The sequence below is a fragment of the Prunus persica genome, chromosome G4 (genome assembly GCF_000346465.2).
Source record: "Prunus persica cultivar Lovell chromosome G4, Prunus_persica_NCBIv2, whole genome shotgun sequence".
In the NCBI taxonomy this organism is placed as follows: Eukaryota; Viridiplantae; Streptophyta; class Magnoliopsida; order Rosales; family Rosaceae; genus Prunus; species Prunus persica.
The window spans coordinates 14,198,322-14,218,619 of NC_034012.1; the positions used below are offsets into that span (position 1 = coordinate 14,198,322).

Below are 20,298 nucleotides of genomic sequence, written 5' to 3' on the forward strand. Positions count from 1 at the left end.
GACTTTTAATAATTAAGTTTTTATTATTATTTGAATTTGAATATTTACATGACATTTTTTTCTTAAGTTTTAACAGAATTTTAACAGAAGGGACCACATTTTTTAAAATATACAAAAACATGGACTAAATTAGCCAAATTGATAACACGAGGACTAAAGTGGTCAATGAGTTAAATTTGGATCTATATCTAACTTTTCTATTTTTTTATATACCAAAACTACCCTCATGCTTTTCAAGATATTCTCAACTCTAAGTACCCTCCTCCTATCTTTCTCCTTCTTGCCAATCTCATCAAAACCCATCAGAGGAGCTTATTCCCCCTCCTCATCCCTACCCCCACAGTAGCCCCATCCTCATCCATGTAGCAGCCCCACCCCCTACCGTGCCAAGGGTAGCATTCATATGTTCAATCAATGCTTGAAATGGTAAAAATGAACAACAACAAAATTAACGATATAGTTTGTGGTTCTATTTAATTCATTCTCCCTTTCAAACCAGTTGAGTAAAGGCCATTAGACCCACTAACAGGGCCTAGTCTCGTGGAAAATATTGTTAACTTGACAGGACCCGCCCCGAATTTCCCGAAACCCAAGACGAATCTTGTGAAAATTCCGACATCACTCCGATGTCGAACCCAGTCACTAAAACTAAAGCCTCCTTTTCCAAAAGGAATAAGGGCATGAGACTTTCTACTGAAATTTAGGCAGTCTCCCTTGTAAATTGAACATTCCCAAAATTTCAACCTGCAATAAAACACAATTTAAAAAGCCAACTGCTAGCACACACAATGTAATAGCACACAGTTTACAGACAAGGCCTCCAGCCTTCAAATAAATCAAGGCAGAACAACTAGTAGTACTCTTAAGTGAATTAATATACTGACAATGCAACTAAGGAACTCAAATAATTTTACGAGTACCACTGCAGTCAACATGAAATAACTTCCCAAGTTTTCAATCTGCAAAGACACAATAATACTTCTCACAAATTTCTAGCATGCATCAACTACCATCTATGAATTTTCACCAATAGTCCCAGGGGCCTCGGCCCATAATACCATATAATCAAACCTAAAAACATGTATAACGTTTAGTCAACAACTGCACCTAGGCGCTACCCTAGGCTGCCTACGTACCCTTACTAAGGGATCAAGCCACACGTAGTTCTTTATACTAAATCCTAATTCCAAACACATACAATACCTTTATTCATCTCTCTGTTAATCACATAATCTCCCCATATGCCGAAACATCCAACGCCATGTATGGAGTCTGTCAGCACGCCGAAAAATCCTACTCCACGTGTGACCAAACAATCATATCATCTCCCCATACGCGGCGTATGGGGTCTGTCCTCACGTCGGAAAATCCTACGCCACGTGAGACCTCACAATCACATAATCTCCCCATACTCTGGAACATCCAAAGCCACGTATGGAGTCTGTCGACACGCCGGAAAATCATACTCCACGTGCTACCTAACTATTACAATATCTCCCCATACGTCGAAAAATCCAACACCACGTATGAGGTCTGTCCTCACGCCAGAAAATCCTACATCACGTGGGACCTAACAATTACATAATCTCCCCATACGCCGGAAAATCCTACGCCACATGAGACCTCACAATCACAATATCTCCCCATACGCCGAAAAATTCAACGCCACGTATGGGGTCTGTCAGTACGCTGAAAAATCCTACGCCACGTGTGACCTAACAACAATCATATCATCTCCCCATACGCCAGAACATCCAACGCCACGTATGGGGTCTGTCCTCACGCCGAAAAATTCTACGCCACGTGGGACCTAACAATCATAAAATCTCCCTATACGCCGGAACATCCAACGCCACGTATGAGGTCTGTCTCAACGCCGGAAAATCCTACTCCACGTGAAACCTAACAATCACCGGATGGTACTTACACAGTGTAATCATCATCTTTATATCTTTATAATATATATATATATATAAATTTCCAATATTGCCTAAACCTCAACCACAATATAGTATCCGATATCCCCCAATTTAAAACAATAAATTAATATTCTATTCCCACAAAATCAACTTAACTCAAGTAGCGGTTAAGACTTATCAATAAGGTCATTTTAATCCCTCTAGAAAGGTGAAACTATCTCGAAAGACTCACAGTCAACCAAGAATCAAACTACTCAAACTTGCTCAAACAGGCCCACGACCCCCAAATTTGGATCCGAAAGTTCCTATGGGCTCTACAAGGATCAGGATACACTTCCTGCAAGTTTGGTTCAGATCGGACGGTCGGATCGCTCACGATCGCACGATCGGACGGTTATTGTAAAAATAGCCTTAGGATTGACATTTTCGGAGTGTCCGGGACTCCGTTTTACGATCCGTCGAATCCTATACGATCCTAAAGATGCCTCGATTGTCATATATCAAATTGGAGTTGATCCAACGGTCTGAACATGTCAAACCAGATAACGCCTAATATGCGATATCCGATCGACGATCAAACGATAACCAAATTCAAATTCGAGCATCCCGTCATGCTGGGGACGACAAGAGGGTTATTTTGAAACTCTAAGATAGGCCACCACATGACCCACGTGCCACCCCATGTGCCGGCAGTGCGTAGGTGTCCAAAGAAATTTCCGGCGGCCGAAAAATCTCCAAACCGCCGGCCAAGACTCCCAGGTTAGGTAAATCACATGTAGTGGAGCAACTTTTGTCCTTGAACCTACCCCAAAAAGTAGACGAAAGTGGCTGAAAACTGGCAGAATTTCAATCGCTTATTTAACCGCCTAAACACAGAAATTTCTCCTTTGCAACACAACCATCAGCTAGAACGTCTCGAGAGGTTGAGAAAGCATACCTAGATCGACGAAAATGGTGCCCGGAGGAGTCCGAACGAGCTCTGTGAATTTTGGGTTAAAACCGGTCGATTTTTGTCACTTTCCAGTGAGCACAGGTGGTTCCAGCGGCTGAGGCTGGTCGGGACGGAAAGAGTGAGGTGGCCTGGTTCTTTCGGGACCGGTACCACCCGAAACGGTGGCCGGATGCGACGGTGGTGACCCAAAATCCCGGCTGATGAATAGTAACAGGGGGGCTGTTTCTTGCGAAAGGAGAGGGAGAAAGAAGAAGAAAAAGAAGAAAAAGAAAAAGAAAATTTAAAACTGCCCGGTTACTGTAGCACGACACTGTTTGCTACAGTACAAATTTTAAAAATTACCTTTGCATCCTTTTTGTTTTCAGACTTTTCCTCTTTCGTTACAACTCAGAATTGGGCGTGCCGCATGTCTACGAACTCATGTCGACGAGCTCTACTTAATGGTGCCACTTACTTCTCCAAAATCTTTTCGAATCAGAAAATAACCAAAATACCCTTATCCAAAGGGTATATTCGTAAATTCATATTTAAATTAATTTAATAATTTAATTGGGTAAATAAATTAGGGTCAGGGTGTTACATAACTTGCAAACTAATAGTCTCATGTTCGAACTCTCATGGCACCTTGGTAATGTGCGTGAGAAAATCCCCTCCTTATTCCTAACTTTGGCAACCAAAAAAAAAAAAAAGAGTCATCAGGCCATCATATAAATTCATCTCTTGTTGTTCGATCAACAAAAAAAACTCATCTTGTTATTTTTTATTTCAAAATTATTTACATGTATTATTTTAAATAATCACATGAATGCGTAGAATAATATAATAATGTAAATATATTGAATTATTTATCATTAAACATCAGTAAAATTTTAAAAATATAGACAATAAAATGTTATTATATTGTATGATGTACTTGCCATTTTAAGTTTTTTTTTTTTACTAGTAAGTATACAAAACATATTTTATTATGTACAAGGCATATTAGTAATCAAATTGATTTTGATTCCTATTACTGAATACTTACATAAGAATGATATAATAATTAGTGGAAAAAAAAGAGGCCTGGTTTCAAACAAAGTACTAATTACATGAGTGGGAAATATAACTTCTGTTTACTTATGTTACTCCATTAATAAAATAATATATTAATTTGTAGCAACTCCGATCTCTTGGACCATAAGGGTCACCCACCGTTGGATGTTAATCTCCTTCTCACAATATTTATATACACACCAATATTTATAGAGGAAATAGGTAACAAATTTCCTAAAACCCTTGCTATATATTTCTGTCCTGAAAGATTTAAGGAGCCTCAAATTTGGATATTGCAACCACTTGAGACGTTAATTAATTAGACTTTAGAGAACGGTTAGGATATTGCAATTTTTGGATATTATATATCACTACTACATTTTACACTTTGCGCGACGAAGTTAATTTCGTCGCGCAAAATAAATTGTGGTCGCACAAATTTCAACGCCACAAAAACTTCGTCGCGCAGAATCCGTCGCGCAAAGATCGTGAAGAAAGACTTTGCGCGACGAAGTTTTTTCATTGGTCGCGCAAAGTTACTTTGCGCGACGAAAAAATATTGGTCGCGCAAAGTAACTTTGCGCGACGAAGAAAAGTGACTTTGCGCGACGAAAAATATTGGTAGCGCAAAGTTTTGCACGACGAAATACATTGGTCGCGCAAAGGTTTGCGCGACGAAAAACATTGGTCGCGCAAAGTTTTGCGCGACGAACTACATTGGTCGCGCAACTGTTTGCGCGACGAAATACATTGGTCGCGCAAAGTCTTAAAAAAATTCCCGCGTCAAATTTTTGGTACCCGCCCAAATTTTTAGAGTTTTACGCGACAAATAGTAACGTCGCGCAAATATTTGCGAGACGAAATATTTTTTGTTTTAAATTTTTTTTATTTGAAATAAACTAATTTAATAGTTTGCGCTACGAAATATTTTTTCTTTAGTATGAATTTATTTATATGAATTTTTTCAAATTTTTACTTTTTAATTTAATTTAATTGTATGATTTCTTTTTAAAATTACTTCAATTTAAATTGATATTAATTTTTTCAAATTTTTACTTTTTAAATTTAATTTAATTGTAAGATTTTTCTTAATTACTTTAATTTAAATTGACATATTCAAAATAAAATTACATATGAAACATAGTGATCAAATTATCCAATAAATATAAATATATATTCAAAATGTACATATAAATTAACAAAGTACAATAATAAAATCCTAATACAAGCGTATTGTGGTGGTAGTGGCGGAGGATATGTTTTGATAGCTTCCTAATCCTCAACTTTAGCCGTCAAAGTCTCGATGATTCCCTACAAAAAAACAAATATAGTCAAATAACAACAACAACAACAAAAAGAACGCACAATCTCCCCTAAAATTGTTATACCACAAATCCAACCCAAACTCCAATCTCTCCCCTTTACTCAACCCCAAACCCCACACAAACTCAAAACTAACTCCAAAAACACATATTAATGAAAAAAATTTAAAATTTGGAGAGAATATACCTTTTGGCAAGATTGAGAGTGAGTGAGAATGAGAGGGAGAAGTGAGTGTGAGAGAATTAGAAAAGATAGTGATAGAGAGATGAGAGAGTGAGAGATAGTGAAAAGATAGATGAGAGAGTGAGTGAGAGTGAGAGATAGTGAAGATAGAGATGAGAGATTAAGTGAGAGGAGTTAGTGTGAGAGAAAGGGTGGGATTTGGGGAAAGGGAAAGAGAGAGGAGAGGTAAGAGTAGAGAAAGAAATTGAGAAAATGGTGGAGGAGTTATTTCAGTTTTAAAAATCGTATCACTTTGCGCGACGAAAATATGGTTGGTCGCGCAAAGTTTTGCGCGACGAAACATATTGGTCTCGCAAAGTTTTGCGCGACGAATATAGGAATATTGGTCGCGCAAAGTCTAAAAAAAATTATTTTAAAAAAAAAAAAAAATTCCCGCATCCCATTTTTGGTACCCGCCAAAATTTTTAAATTTTTGCGCGACGAAAAATAATTATTGGTCGCGCAAAGTCTAAAACAATTATATATAAAAAATTCCCGCGTCCCATTTTTGGTACCCGCCCAAATTTTTGCGCGACGAAAAATATATATTGGTCGCGCAAAGTTTTGCGCGACGAAACATATTGGTCTCGCAAACTTTTGCGCGACGAATATAGGAGTATTGGTCGCGCAAAGTCTAAAAAAAATTTTTTTTTTTTTTTAAAATTCCCGCATCCCATTTTTGGTACCCGCCAAAATTTTTAAATTTTTGCGCGACGAAAAAAACATATTGGTCGCGCAAAGTCTAAAACAATTATATAAAAAATTCCCGCGTCCCATTTTTGATACCCGCCCAAAATTTTTGCGCGACGAAAAATATATATTGGTCGCGCAAAGTTTTGAGCGACAAAAAATATTGGTCGCGCAAAGTCTAAAGTTTTTTTTTTAATTTTAAAAACCCGCGTCCCATTTTTGGTACTCGCCCAAATTTTTTGAGTTTTGCACGATGAACTGTTGATCGCGCAAACTTTTGAGAGACGAAAAATTGGTTCGTAGCACAATATTTATAAAAATAATTGTTATGAATAATAAAAAATAAAAAAAATTATTTTATGATTTAAAATATAATTAAGGTGAAAGCTACTTAATAAATGTATATACTATTCAATTTCTTAAGTGTTATACGTACAAAATAAATAAATTTAAAGCTACTTAATAAATATATGTATATAAATATATATATATACACACACCATTCAACGATCCAACCATAAGACTTGTTTGTATATACTTCAAGATCGTATACCCCAAAAATCGCAAAAAACAAACATTCAGAGATCTAGTAACGGGACAAAACTTTTCGATAGTTATAAATGAAAAATCACGATTTAACGGTTATTTTAACTCCGATTTTGATGATTTTTTTTACAGCTACACTCCTTGACCCTATATGAATACAATGACTGAATTTGATCTTCAATTTAAAACATTTGCACTAGTGGATACCACAAAATCTTATGTTATATTTAACGAAAATATAAATAAACTCTTAATTGTTAGTGAATATATTGTTTTGATGGCATATGCATTCTACGAAACTAGTTTCAACGATCCAACCGTCAAACTTGTTTTTTTATACTTCGAGATCATATATGCCAAAAATTGGAAAAAATAAATATTCATAGATCAAGTAACGGGACAAAACTTTTTGACGGTTATAAATGAAAAATCATGATTTAACGGTTATTTTAACTCCGATTTTGATGATTTTTTACAGCTACACTCCTTGACCCTATATGAATACAATGACTGAATTTGATCTTCAATTTAAAACATTTGCACTAGTGGATACCACAAAATCTTATGTTATATTTAACGAAAGTATAAATAAACTCTTAATTGTTAGAGAATATATTGTTTTGATGGCATATGCATTCTATGAAACTAATTTCAACGATCCAACCGTCAAACTTGTTTTTTTATACTTTGAGATCATATACGCCAAAAATCGGAAAAAATAAACATTCAAAGATCAAGCAACGGGACAAAACTTTTCGACGGTTATAAATGAAAAATCATGATTTAACGGTTATTTTAACTCCGATTTTGATGATTTTTTACAGCTACACTCCTTGACCCTATGTGAATACAATGACTGAATTTGATCTTCAATTTAAAATATTTACACTAGTGGATACCACAAAATCTTATGTTATATTTAACGAAAATATAAATAAACTCTTAATTGTTAGTGAATATATTGTTTTGATGGCATACACATTCTATGAAACTAGTTTCAACAATCCAACCGTCAAACTTGTTTGTTTATACTTCGAGATCATATATGCCAAAAATCGGAAAAAATAAACATTCATTGATCAAGTAATGGGACAAAAGTTTTTGACGGTTATAAATGAAAAATCATGATTTAATGGTTATTTTAACTCCGATTTTGATGATTTTTTATAGCTACACTCCTTGACCCTATATGAATACAATGACTGAATTTGATCTTCAATTTAAAATATTTTACACTAGTGGATACCACAAAATCTTATGTTATACTTACGAAAGTATAAATAAACTCCTAATTGTTAGTGAATATATTGTTAGTGAACAAAAAAAAACTAGTTTCAACGATCCAACCGTCAAACTTGTTTGTTTATACTTCGAGATCATATACGCCAAAAATCGGAAAAAATAAACATTCAGAGATCAAGTAAGGGGACAAAACTTTTCGATGGTTGTAATGAAAAATCACGATTTAATGGTTATTTTAACTCCGATTTTGATGATTTTTTACTGCTACACTCCTTGACCCGATATGAATACAATGAACTAATTCGATCGTCAATTTAAAATATATATTTTCTAACAAAAACCCAATCCGAACAACAATAATATATTTTTCTAATAAAAATCCGATCCGATCTAAAATAATAAGTTTAAAGCTACTTAATAAATATATATACCGTTTAATTTCTTAAGTGTTATGCATACAAAATAAAAAACAAAAATAAATTGGTTTAGGTGACAAAATGTTTGGATTACGTCATGCAAAGATTCTAAAAAATAAATTTTTTATTCTATTTATTTTTGTAAGGACTTTGCGCGACGAAAAGTAAACTTCGTCGCGCAAAGTCACTTTGAGCGACGAATTATTTTTCATCGCGCAACATTGGTCGCGCAAGACTTTGAGCGACGATGTATTGTCGTCGCGCAAAAGTTTGTAGCGCGAAGTGAGTTTGCGCGACGAATTATTTTTCGTCGCGCAAAATTTGGTCGCGCAAGACTTTGAGCGACGAAGTTTCAAGTTTCGTCGCGCAAAGTAACTTTTAGCGACGAATAATTTTTCGTCGCGCAAAATTTGGTCGCGCAAGGGGTTTTTTTTACTAGTGTATTCTTTCTCTACTTTACCTTAATGACTCATAATTACCCACTAGCACTGTAACACAGCTTCAAGTTGAAGCCATGGCAGAGGCGTGGGAGGGGAGAAAGACTACGTATTTTTATAGTGTTATCTCCGACTAATAATACCATAGCATTCATGATAATACTTCGATGTGGCATAACATTATTGGCCGAAAATAACAAAACAATACTATCTCCATTACAACTACGTTTTTATCCGTGGGCTGCTCTTAGGCTTATCTAGTCTTTAAAATGCAGTTGAAGAATTTATTATTATGAAAATGACGTGAGAGAGAGGGAGGGGGTCATATATTTTCAGAATAATTTTGCTAAAAAACGAAAGCAGAAGAATTAATTATTATGAAAATGACGTGTAATAAAACCACAGGTTGTGTGACATTGCCGTACGGTACATGCAGTCGGTGAGTCCACAGATGACCATGCATTTGTTTTGAGTCGGATTAAGCAGTGAATGGGGGCACTAGTTGTCCATCTTTATATGACCCAATGACTTAAGATATCTATATGCATACAGACTTTGAGAAAGCACAAATAGTTTGTGGACATGAGCGATAGATACTGTGGTTTTGGATTATCAACAATGACAGTGTGAACGACTTTTCTTCATGGTGTGCTTTAGCTACATCTTCTACGCTTCTGCATTGGTCACATTCATGTAATCTTGAACATGAAGCAACGTACCACAAAGGCTACCAAAACTTTAATAACTGTGGACCAGAAGGAAGCAGTATATAGGTCCTACTACCTGTGCATTTTTGCTGACTAATAGTTTGATGCTTAAGGTAAATCCAATACAATTAGTGTAAATGTCATTTTACTATATAATTAGGTATATCCAATACAAAATAAATCTTTAATCTTGAACATATTTATATAGGGGATTCTATGACTCACAAAGAAAACCTACGGATACATTTGTGTTTATGTTTAATCTCATTTTCTCTTTTGTAATTCCATCTACTTTTCATAAGAGTTTGTTTGAAACAATTTATATATAAAAACTACCCTTGTTTTTAGATGATTATTGTGGTAGGATGTAATCAACAAAATAGACAAACACGGTATTTCAAGAAAAGACTATAATAAAAACTATCTAATTGAATGATCAAATAGTTTCGGATCCAATTGATTGTCACAGAAATGATCTTTGAAGAAATATCTAAAAACTAGATGGTATTGGATTATTGAAATGCATGGTGAGTCTTATAAGGGTGTCTTTCAAATAAACTTATTTGAGAAATCCCTCAACTAAAGCCATATCAGTCTCCTTCTCACAATATTTATATACACACCACACCTTTTGTGAAAATCTAAAAATGCTAAATTATGAATGAAAACTGACAGTTAAAGAACTCTCATGATCACTCTACAAGATTGTGACCTGAATGATGAATCAGCAGCTTAAGTTTCACCCCATTAATAAAATCTTTTGCCGTTCCCATCCCACCTCTAATAAAAGCTTACTTAATACGTAGTCCCATCAACCCCTACCATCAAAGTAAGGGTTGAATTTGGCGCTCTTTAGCCTTTAATCACCACAAGAGTCACAAATTCTTCTCTCTCCTTATCTTTCCAACCCCACTGATATCTCAGGCAGCTCTATAAATAGGAAGAACCAAGCCATATTATACTCACTCAGCAATCATCTCTTGCATACTTTCATATATACATTATTGTGCTTCTTGTTAAGCAAAACATGGCATCCTCAAAGGCTTTTCTTCTTCTTGGTCTTGTCTTTGCTGTTCTCCTCATCTCCTATGAGGTCTTAGCTATTCCAACTCGTGAGTTTCTCACTTTCTTAACTAAATCATAAATATTAAATTAGTAATTGTATCTTTCTTTCCAGTAACGATTTGTGAATTTATGCACATTTTAATTAAGGTGCATTGGTCGTGAAAATGATTATGCTTCGAACTCTTTTTCTACATGTAGGGTTAGTAGTTGTTGCACTTGCACGGCTTAATTTGCATCTTATTAAATACAAACTGATCTATGATTGTTATAAGTTATGTATATTGTTTTTGCTTTATATATAAAGTTTTTGGTTGTTCTCTCAGAGTCAGAGGAGAGTACAGTCAACGGTGATGCCCGCGGATTTGGAGGTCATGGCCGCGGATTTGGAGGTCATGGCCCCGGACATGGAGGTCATGGCCCCGGACATGGAGGTCATGGCCCCGGACATGGAGGTCATGGCCACGGACATGGTGGTCATGGCCACGGACATGGAGGTCATGGGCACGGACATGGAGGTCATGGCCACGGACATGAAGGGTATGGCCACGGACATGGTGGATATGGCCACGGCCACCACGGCCACCACGGCCACCATGGCATAGGGAGGCCTGGTGCTGCTGAGACTGAAATCAAGAATTAGATAACCTGTTAGTTTCTGTGACTTACGTTGCAGGTGTGTTGTAAGGGTAGCAGTACGAAATAAAGTTGTTTGGTTGAGTAATCTATATGAACTCTCAATCATAAACTGTCCTAAGCTTGTTCTCATGTTTCTCATGTTCTCTGTAATGTACGCATTGTAATGTACGCATTGGAATGTGTTCTCTTGTTATGTGATAAAATGTGATGTAACTTTCTCAATACATATTATGTCAAAAATGTTTAGTATGGCTTGGCTCCTTAAAATTGAGGGGGAGCACATCCTCATAACAAATGAGATTTTGGCACTAGTGAAACTTCAAAAAAATAAAAATAAAAAGAGGTTAAAAGAAATCAAATGAAAAAAAAAATTAAAGGAATTTGCCAAGTGTCAAAACTCTATTTCTTTTGAGGAGGAACTGCTCCTCAGTTTTGTGGAGCCAAACTTTTTCCTAATATTAATGGAGTTCATGTATGACTCATTTGTTTTGGGTACCAAATTTAATGAATTGTGCATTCATTGGTGGACCCATAAGCATACAGTTTTTAATTTAGGTGAGATACTCTCGGCAATTTAAATCATGTCAAAAACATGATATCAAAAAAAATCAGCCATCATCGAGTTTGTAGATAAAGAAATAATATATATGAATGAACGTAAGCTATAGAGAAGAACATTACCAAGAGCTTTCGTGCTGATAACGTATTGTGAAACTAGAAATTTGTAGGGAGAAATAAGAGGAAGAAAGGGAGTATAATTTGCTCAAATAAACTTGTATTCCATTCATATTTGGTGCCACTATTTATAGGGGTAGAGAGGCCTAAATCATTTACCACCAATAATTGATAGGTGACAAATATATAATGATGAGTATTATGATAGGTTAATAGTGGCTATTATTGTGAGCATCCATAACCTATAAACCAATAACATATGGATTTATAACACAAATACGTTTATTAAATAAACAATAATTAAAAAGTAAAAAGAAGATAAGAGTCTATGTCCAACAAGAATTCTATATAGATTACTGTTGAGGCCCAAAATGTCACGAGAAGCTCAAGGATATTTAAAGTCCAATATAACATATAATGTTGGCCATGCGTTAATCCAAGCTGTATTTTGGGAATTAATTCATTAAATAAATATATAAATAGTGTACATGCCATGCTAATCAAATATTATATTTTTCTATGCTAAACCACCTAACAAGCTTAAGTGGACCCAAGCCACATATATATTTAGGGCTTGTTGAACGGATTGCGGTGTGAATGGTTACAAGTGTTCATAAAGCTTGTTGAAGGATCACTGTTTTACAGCTGCTTGGGAGTACCAAAATTCATACCCACTTTCTTGAGCCTAATTACAAGAGTAAGCAGAGAGGGAACTCCCAGCCTCTTCCAAAACTCAAACCCACTTTCATTACTATGCACATAGTAATTACTGCACACTCATGGGGAAACCAATTGTTGAGCACTGTACACTCACAGATCCTTCCTTACACAATCATTCTTCAGCCTATAAATAGACCTTCATCCCTCCTTGCAATACACACGCCGAAACCAGAAGAAGAATGGCAGGAGGCAAGCTCATCCTCCAACTGCCGTCTACACACAAAGCCCAAGCCTTCCTCCATCATGCTTCTCTTCTTTCATAACACCACTACAAGAGTCTTGAACATCACACGGAAAACCATCCCAAACCATCCCAACTCCCGAAAACACCACATGCATCTCACCTCCAACATCTTATTCCAATCCGAGCAGCAAAAGCATTCTCTCTTACTGAACTTATGGAGACTTGCTCTCACACCATAAGCCTTTCAAGCCAAGCTTCATATTGATACACTGAAGCAAACTCTCATGCCAAGCGTACAGTATCAACGTAGCTACTCTTCACCAGAGACCACCTCCCTCTAGCATATTCTCCAGCGCTATTAATTCCACTACCTGCATCACATATTTCACTTCAAGAAAAGCACTTCCAACACAACAAAATCAAGCACAATCATTCCAGTACCCGTTGTACATGCATCAAAACTTGCAAGAAGCCACTGAAGATAACTAAATCACTCTCTAAGTCTTAAACTCTTTCGGAGTGCTTTGGGGCCTGGTGCTGCAAACTCAGAAAGAGTAAAGGAGAGCTCAGTCCACGTCACACCAGTCCAAAAAACCCATTGCATCTTTCAACAAAAAAGACTCTCACATAAATGGCAACTTTGCTAAAGACTAGGCCATTATTCTTAGAGTGGGTCCTCCACAATCACAAACTTTGTGATTCGTAAGTCACCACTGGTGGCTTCATGCAAAGCAAGTTTTCCGTTGCCTTCAAGTTCTTCCTGCTGCAAGAAAGAAGAAATCGTGAATTTTTCTTTGTATTCAGTATTTATTGCAAAAAAAATTGTTCTCTCGATAAAGCAAGCTGCAAACAAAAAAAAAAAAAAAAAACAACGAGTCAAGCATCCAGGAGCTGTTGATTTTAGTTTTCTTCCTGAAACAATTAAAGAAAAAACACACAACCAAATTCTACAACCCCTTTCCGTGACAAGGGTAGCATTCATATGCTCAGTTAATGCTTGAAATCACTAGCGGACCCAGAAATTTTTTAGCGAATGTGCAATATTGACTAAGTATGAAAAATGGTTTTTCGAAATAATCATTTTGTCAAGATAATTTTTAGCCGCTTTTATTTCTTACACATCAAATAAGAAAATTTGATTTTATGGGATTTTAGTATATATGAAGTATATATTGACTTAATGAGCCATCATTTTTAGCTTAAATCGTATTTTGCACTAAAATCGAATTTTCATATTTTGATTTGGTGAGAATTTGATTTTCTAGTATTTTTATTTGAATCCAAATGGGGGGTACTTTCTTATTTACATTGTAAACTTAAGTAAATGGAGTAATATAAAAATAAATAAAAGTAAAAGGACAAAGACATTTAAGTAAGGTAATTTGTACATCAATTGAGCAAATGAGCAATTTGAAGCACCTACAATGGTTTTTCCGGCAAGGGGAGGTGCAGCTGCACCTCCTTGCCCCTTAATAGGTCCGCCTCTGCTTGAAATGGTAAAAATGAACAACAACAAAATTAACGATATAGTTTGCGGTTCTATTTAATCCATTCTCCCTTTCAAACCAGTTGAGTAAAGGCCATCATACCCATTAACATGGTCTAGTCTCGTGAAAAATATTTTTAACTTGCAAACTAGTAGTTTCATGTTCGAACTCCCATGACACCTTGATAGTGTGTGTGAGAAAACCCCCTCCTTATTCCTACCTTTGGCAACCAAAAAAAAAAAAAAAAAAGTCATCAGGCCATCATATAAACTCATCTTGTTGTTTGATCATATATATTAATGTATTTGAATTCTTAGAATAATATATTAATGTTAATATATTTGATTATTTATCATTAAACATATTTTATTATGTAACTATACAAAACATATTTTATTATTTACAAGGCATATTAGTAATCAAATTGATTTTGATTCCTATTACTGAATACTTATATAAGAATGATATAATAATTAGTGGGAAAAAAAAAGGGCCTGGTTTCAGACAAAGTACTAAACATGAGTGGGAAATATACTAAACACAATAACTTCTGTTTACTTATGTTACTCCATTAATAAAATAATATATTCATTTGTAGAGGAAATAGGGATCAAATTTCCTAAAACTCTTGCTATATATTTCTGTCCTGAAAGATTTAAGGAGCCTCAATTTTGGATATTGCAACCACTTGAGACGTTAATTAATTAGACTTTAGAGAACGGTTAGGATTTTGCAACCTCTTTGCAATTTTGGATATTATATATTCTTTCTCTACTTTACCTTAATGACTCATAATTACCAACAAGGACACTAGCACTGTAGCACAGCTTCAAGTTTAAGCCATGGCAGAGGCGAGGGAGGGGAGAAAGACTTCTATATAGTGCTATTCCTGACCAATAACGCCGTAATATTCGTGATAATATTTCGATGTGGCATAACATTATTGGTCGAAGGTAACAAAACAATATTATCCCCGTTGTAACTAAGTTTTTCTCTGTGGAGCTACTCTTATTATGAAAATGACGTGAGAGAGAGGGAGGGGGTCATATTTTCAGAATAATTTTGCTAAAAAACGAAAGTAGAAGAATTAATTATTATGAAAATGACGTGTAATAAAACCACACGTTGCGTGACATTGCCGTACATGCAGTCGGTGAGTCCACAGATGACCATGCATTTGTTTTGAGTCGGATTAAGCAGTGAATGGGGGCACTAGTTGTCCATCTTTATATGACCCAATGACTTAAGATATCTATATGCATACAGACTTTTAAAAAGTAGAAGCAATACAGCCTTAGAAAGGCAGTGCGTGCATGGAAAAAGATTATCTGGTCCCAATTTGCATATTTATTATTAGGTAAAATACTTTGAAAAAGCACAAATCGTCATAGTTTGTGGACATGAGAGATAGATACTGTGGCTGGATTGTCAACAATGACAGTGTGAACGACTTTTCTTTATACTGAAATAAGAAGTGAACGTGAATATTTCTTTCCTAGTACAAAAGATTGACAGCTACAATTTAGCATTCCTATTCTGGTTAACCACTGATTCGTAGGATCTAGATACAAGGAGAATTGTAGGTTCATCTCCTATATATGTTGCTGTACATTCAGAATTGTACATTATACAAATATATGAAATACCAGTTTCTTTACATGGTACCAGAGCCTCCTTTTTTTTCTTCACCATAAACATCAATGGCACCAGACAACGATGCCAAACCAGTTGACAGAGAGAAGTCCTCATCCACAACCGATAGAGATGCATATGACTCTACCGATCCCTACTGCATACACCACTCAGATCATCCCGGCATGATATTTTCTTCCATGCCACTGACTGGTGATAACTACAGCACTTGGAGTCGTAAAGTATGAATTTCCTTGAGTGTGAAAAACAAAACAGGCTTTATTGATGGGTCCATTGTGAAGCCATCCCTCACCAAAAAACCTATAGAGTATCAACGATGGCAGAGGTGTAACGACATGATCTTGTCGTGGATTCTCAATTCTTTGGATCCTGACCTTGCTAATAGTGTTATTTATGCTGAGACAGCTCATGAAGTTTGGACTGATTTAAAAGAACGATAGAGCAACGCTCCTAGGATTTTTCAGATTCAATGCAGCATAGCGACACATACGCAAGATCAGATGCCTCTGGCAACATATTATTCAAAACTAAAGAGCTATTGGGACGAACTGGGTTCCTACAATGATACAGAAGTTTGCTCCTGTGGAGCAATTAAAGAAGTCGTTGGCCGAGCGCGAGAAACAACAACGCTTGATGCAATTTTTGATGGGACTAAATGAATCCTATGCAGCGATCCGAGGGCAGATTCTCCTTATGGAGCCCTTGCCATCATTTAGAAGGCATATTCCCTACTTTCACAGGAAGAGAAACAACGTGAAATCACCACTACCCATGCAAATACAAAAAGCATGGCCATGTTAAGTATCCACAATAAGAAAGGGGGTTCTTCTAAACCCGCTTATCAATTCCGCTCATAACAAGGACAGAACTCACAACCTCGTTCCTCTTTTCGAGGGAGCCAAAAAGAGACTCGACGTTGCACTCACTGCAATGGAGATACTCACACCGTTGATACTTGCTATTATCTCAAAGGGTTCCCTCCAGGACATAAGTGGCACAACAAAGAAGTCTCTCTGCCTGATAGAGGAAGCAGTTCACACCAAGGAAACCAAAGGAAGTCACATGCTGCCAATAATGTCCAAAACTCAGATTCACAAGTTCATCATCTCCAGTCCATCGCGCCCCACCTTACACTAGACCAATGCCAACAAATTATGGGCGCCGTAGGTAAAGAAGATGTTTCACAAACCCAAGTAAATTTTGCAGGTCTGTCTCCTTCTTGTCTATTTTCTCAAAAGCAATCCAATTTATTGCATGCTTGGGTAATTGATAGTGGTGCTACCGACCATATCACTAATTCACATGACTTTCTAATTGACACATCTCCATCCTCCATGTCCCCAGTAGGATTGCCCACAGGGGCTAAGGCACCCATAAAATCCACTGGCAAAATCACTTTTGATGGAAATTTGTGTCTAACTGATGTTCTTTGTGTTCCATCCTTTAATGTTAATTTGATGTCAGTTCCCAAACTCACAGAGTCACTTAATTGTTGTGTTGTGTTCTTTCCCAATTTTTGTTATACACAGGACTTGGTTAAGAAGAAGATGATTGGATTGGGTAGGCGGCATGGCAACCTATACTATTTTGATCCAAACTATATTTCTCATAAGCCACCATCCTCCTCACACCATGTGTTATCTCGATAAAATCTTTGGCACTTGCGGCTAGGACATCCATCAGATGCCCGCCTTCTTATCTTGGCTCAACATGAATCTGATATTTTCTTTTCCCAGCACTCCTGTGATTTTTTCCCATTGGCTAAACAAACTAGACTTCCATTTACTTTAAGTTCCATTTCAAGTATTGATTCTTTTGATTTTATTCATTGTGACTATTGTTGGGGCAAGATATTTTTTGACTATTGTTGACGATTATACAAGGTGCACATGGGTTTATTTAATGCCATATAAATCTGATACTCAAGGTCTTCTTAAATCCTTCTTCGCCTTTGTTTATACTCAATTTAACAAAACAATAAAGGCTATTCGTGTAGATGATGGTGGTGAGTTTTCTTCTCTAAAAACGTTTTTTTGCAGATCTTGGTGTGGTTTACCAACATTCCTACGTCTCAACACCTCAATAAAATGGGATTGTGGAACGTAAACACCAACACCTTCTAGAGATGGCTCGAGCCTTGCGATTCCATGCACATCTCCCTCTTAATTTATGGGGAGAATGCGTACTCACTGTTGTATATCTGATTAATCGTCTCCCCACTCCACTTTTAACTGGTAAAACTCCCAATGAGCTTTTATTTAACCATCCACCCATTTATAAACATCTTCGTGTTTTTGGTTGTCTTTGTTATGCAACTAATTTACACCCTTCTCATAAATTTGATAAACGGGCACGTAAATGTATTTTCGTGGGTTATCCTTTTGGTCAAAAGGCTTATCGTGTTTATGACTTAGAGACCAAAAAGTTTTTCAGTAGCTGGGATGTTATTTTTCATGAAAATGTCTTTCCTTTTGCTAATCAACATGATGTACCCACTATCCCTGTCTTGCCTTTAACCCAATGATTATGATTATGTGCCTGTCCACATATCAGACCCACTACCCACTTCATCTTCCAAGCCAAATCCACCAACCAATCTAGATATGCATCCACCTAGCCCAAACACACACTCTGGCACACCTACACCACCTCTTCCAAATACACCACCACCTAGTCCACGCACACAATCTAGTCCAAATACACACACCCAATTTAGCCCCAACACGCAATCTAATATATCCCCTCAACCTAGTCCACCACTAAGTCCATCACATGATACACACCCACCACCATCGCTTCGACATTCTGAATGCCTAAAACAACCTTCAGTGCTCCTACGTGACTACCACTGTTACACCGCCATGTCTCTCTACTCTAATTCGTCATCTTCTTCAAATACAAAAGGTAAGGGCACCCGATACCCTATTTCCCAATTTCTTAATTATCATAATTTGTCATCCACTCACAAATCTTTTGTAGCTTCCATCTCTCGAGTTGTTAAGCCAACTACTTTTGCCCAAGCTTCGACTGACCCTCTTTGGCAAGAAGCCATGGACAAGGAAATTCAAGCTCTTGAGCAAAATAATACTTGGTCCATAACACCTTTACCTGCAGGAAAACACCCAATTGGCTGTAACTGTCCAAAGTCAAATATAATTCTGACGGTTCCGTTGAGCACTACAAAGCTCGTCTCGTGGCCAAGGGATATACCCAACAGGAATGCTTAGACTACACGGAGACATTCTCTCCCACAGCTAAATTGGTCACTTTCCGATGCTTGCTTGCTCTTGCCGCTGTACGCAATTGGCCCCTCCACCAATTAGACGTCCAAAATGCTTTTCTTTATGGAGATTTAGACAAAGAAGTCTACATGCTTCCTCTACCCGGCCTTTGCCGACAAGGGGAGCACTTGGTTTGTCGGCTACACAAATCATTATACAGGTTGAAGCAAGCACCACGAAATTGGTTTGCCAAGTTCACCAATGCCCTTCAAGATGCCGGATTTGTCCATCCCTAGCAGAATATTCACTTTTCACAAGGTATCACGATAATTCATTTACCATTATATTAATTTATGTAGATGATATTGTCATTATAGGGAATGATCCTAAGGCAATTCAGTCTCTTAAGGATTTACTCCATGCTCGCTTCCGCATAAAAGACCTTGGAAATCTTAAATATTTTTTGGGAATTGAAGTAGCAAGATCAAAGAAGGGAATTTTCATCTCTCAACGCAAGCACACACTGGATATACTTGACAACGCTGGACTTTTGGGTGCTCGCCCTTATTCCTTTCCCATGGAGCAGACGCTTAGACTCAACCCTACTGATGGCAACCACTACAAGATCCTACCAGATGCAGGCGATTAGTAGGTCGCCTCATTTATCTCACAGTAACAAGGCCAAATCTCTCATTTGCTGTCCATGTGCTTAGTCGTTTCATGCATGAGCCGCACCAACCTCATCTAGATGCAGCTCTTCGTGTACTACATTATTTGAAAGGCTCTCCAGGATAAGGCATTTTATTCCCTACTACAAACAACCTAAAGTTAAAGGCATTTTGTGACTCATGTTGGGCAAGTTGTCCAACTACCAAGAGATCTGTCACAGGTTATTGTACTTTCCTTGGTGATTCTTTGATTTCTTAGAAAATCAAAAAATAAAATACCGTGGCACGTTTCTCTACAGAAGCAGAAAACCGAGCTATGGCAGATGCGTGTTGTGAGCTCACATGGTTACGTTACATCCTCAAAGACTTGGGCATTCAACATTCAGAACCAGCAGTATTGCATTGTGATAATCAATCAGCCCTTTATATTGCAAAGAATCCAGTATTTCACGAGTGAACGAAGCATATTGATCTTGATTGTCACTTGGTGAGACAAAACATTC

The 20,298-nt window shown here is 36.8% G+C and overlaps 1 protein-coding gene across 1 annotated transcript; it reads left to right on the plus strand.

The window, feature by feature from the left end:
• On the plus strand, nucleotides 10,439-11,436 carry LOC18780868 (holotricin-3). Its single transcript, XM_007212551.2, has 2 exons — nucleotides 10,439-10,598; nucleotides 10,875-11,436. Exons 1-2 carry the CDS (start codon nucleotides 10,514-10,516, stop codon nucleotides 11,189-11,191), a joined length of 402 nt encoding a protein of 133 aa, XP_007212613.1. The 5' UTR covers nucleotides 10,439-10,513; the 3' UTR covers nucleotides 11,192-11,436.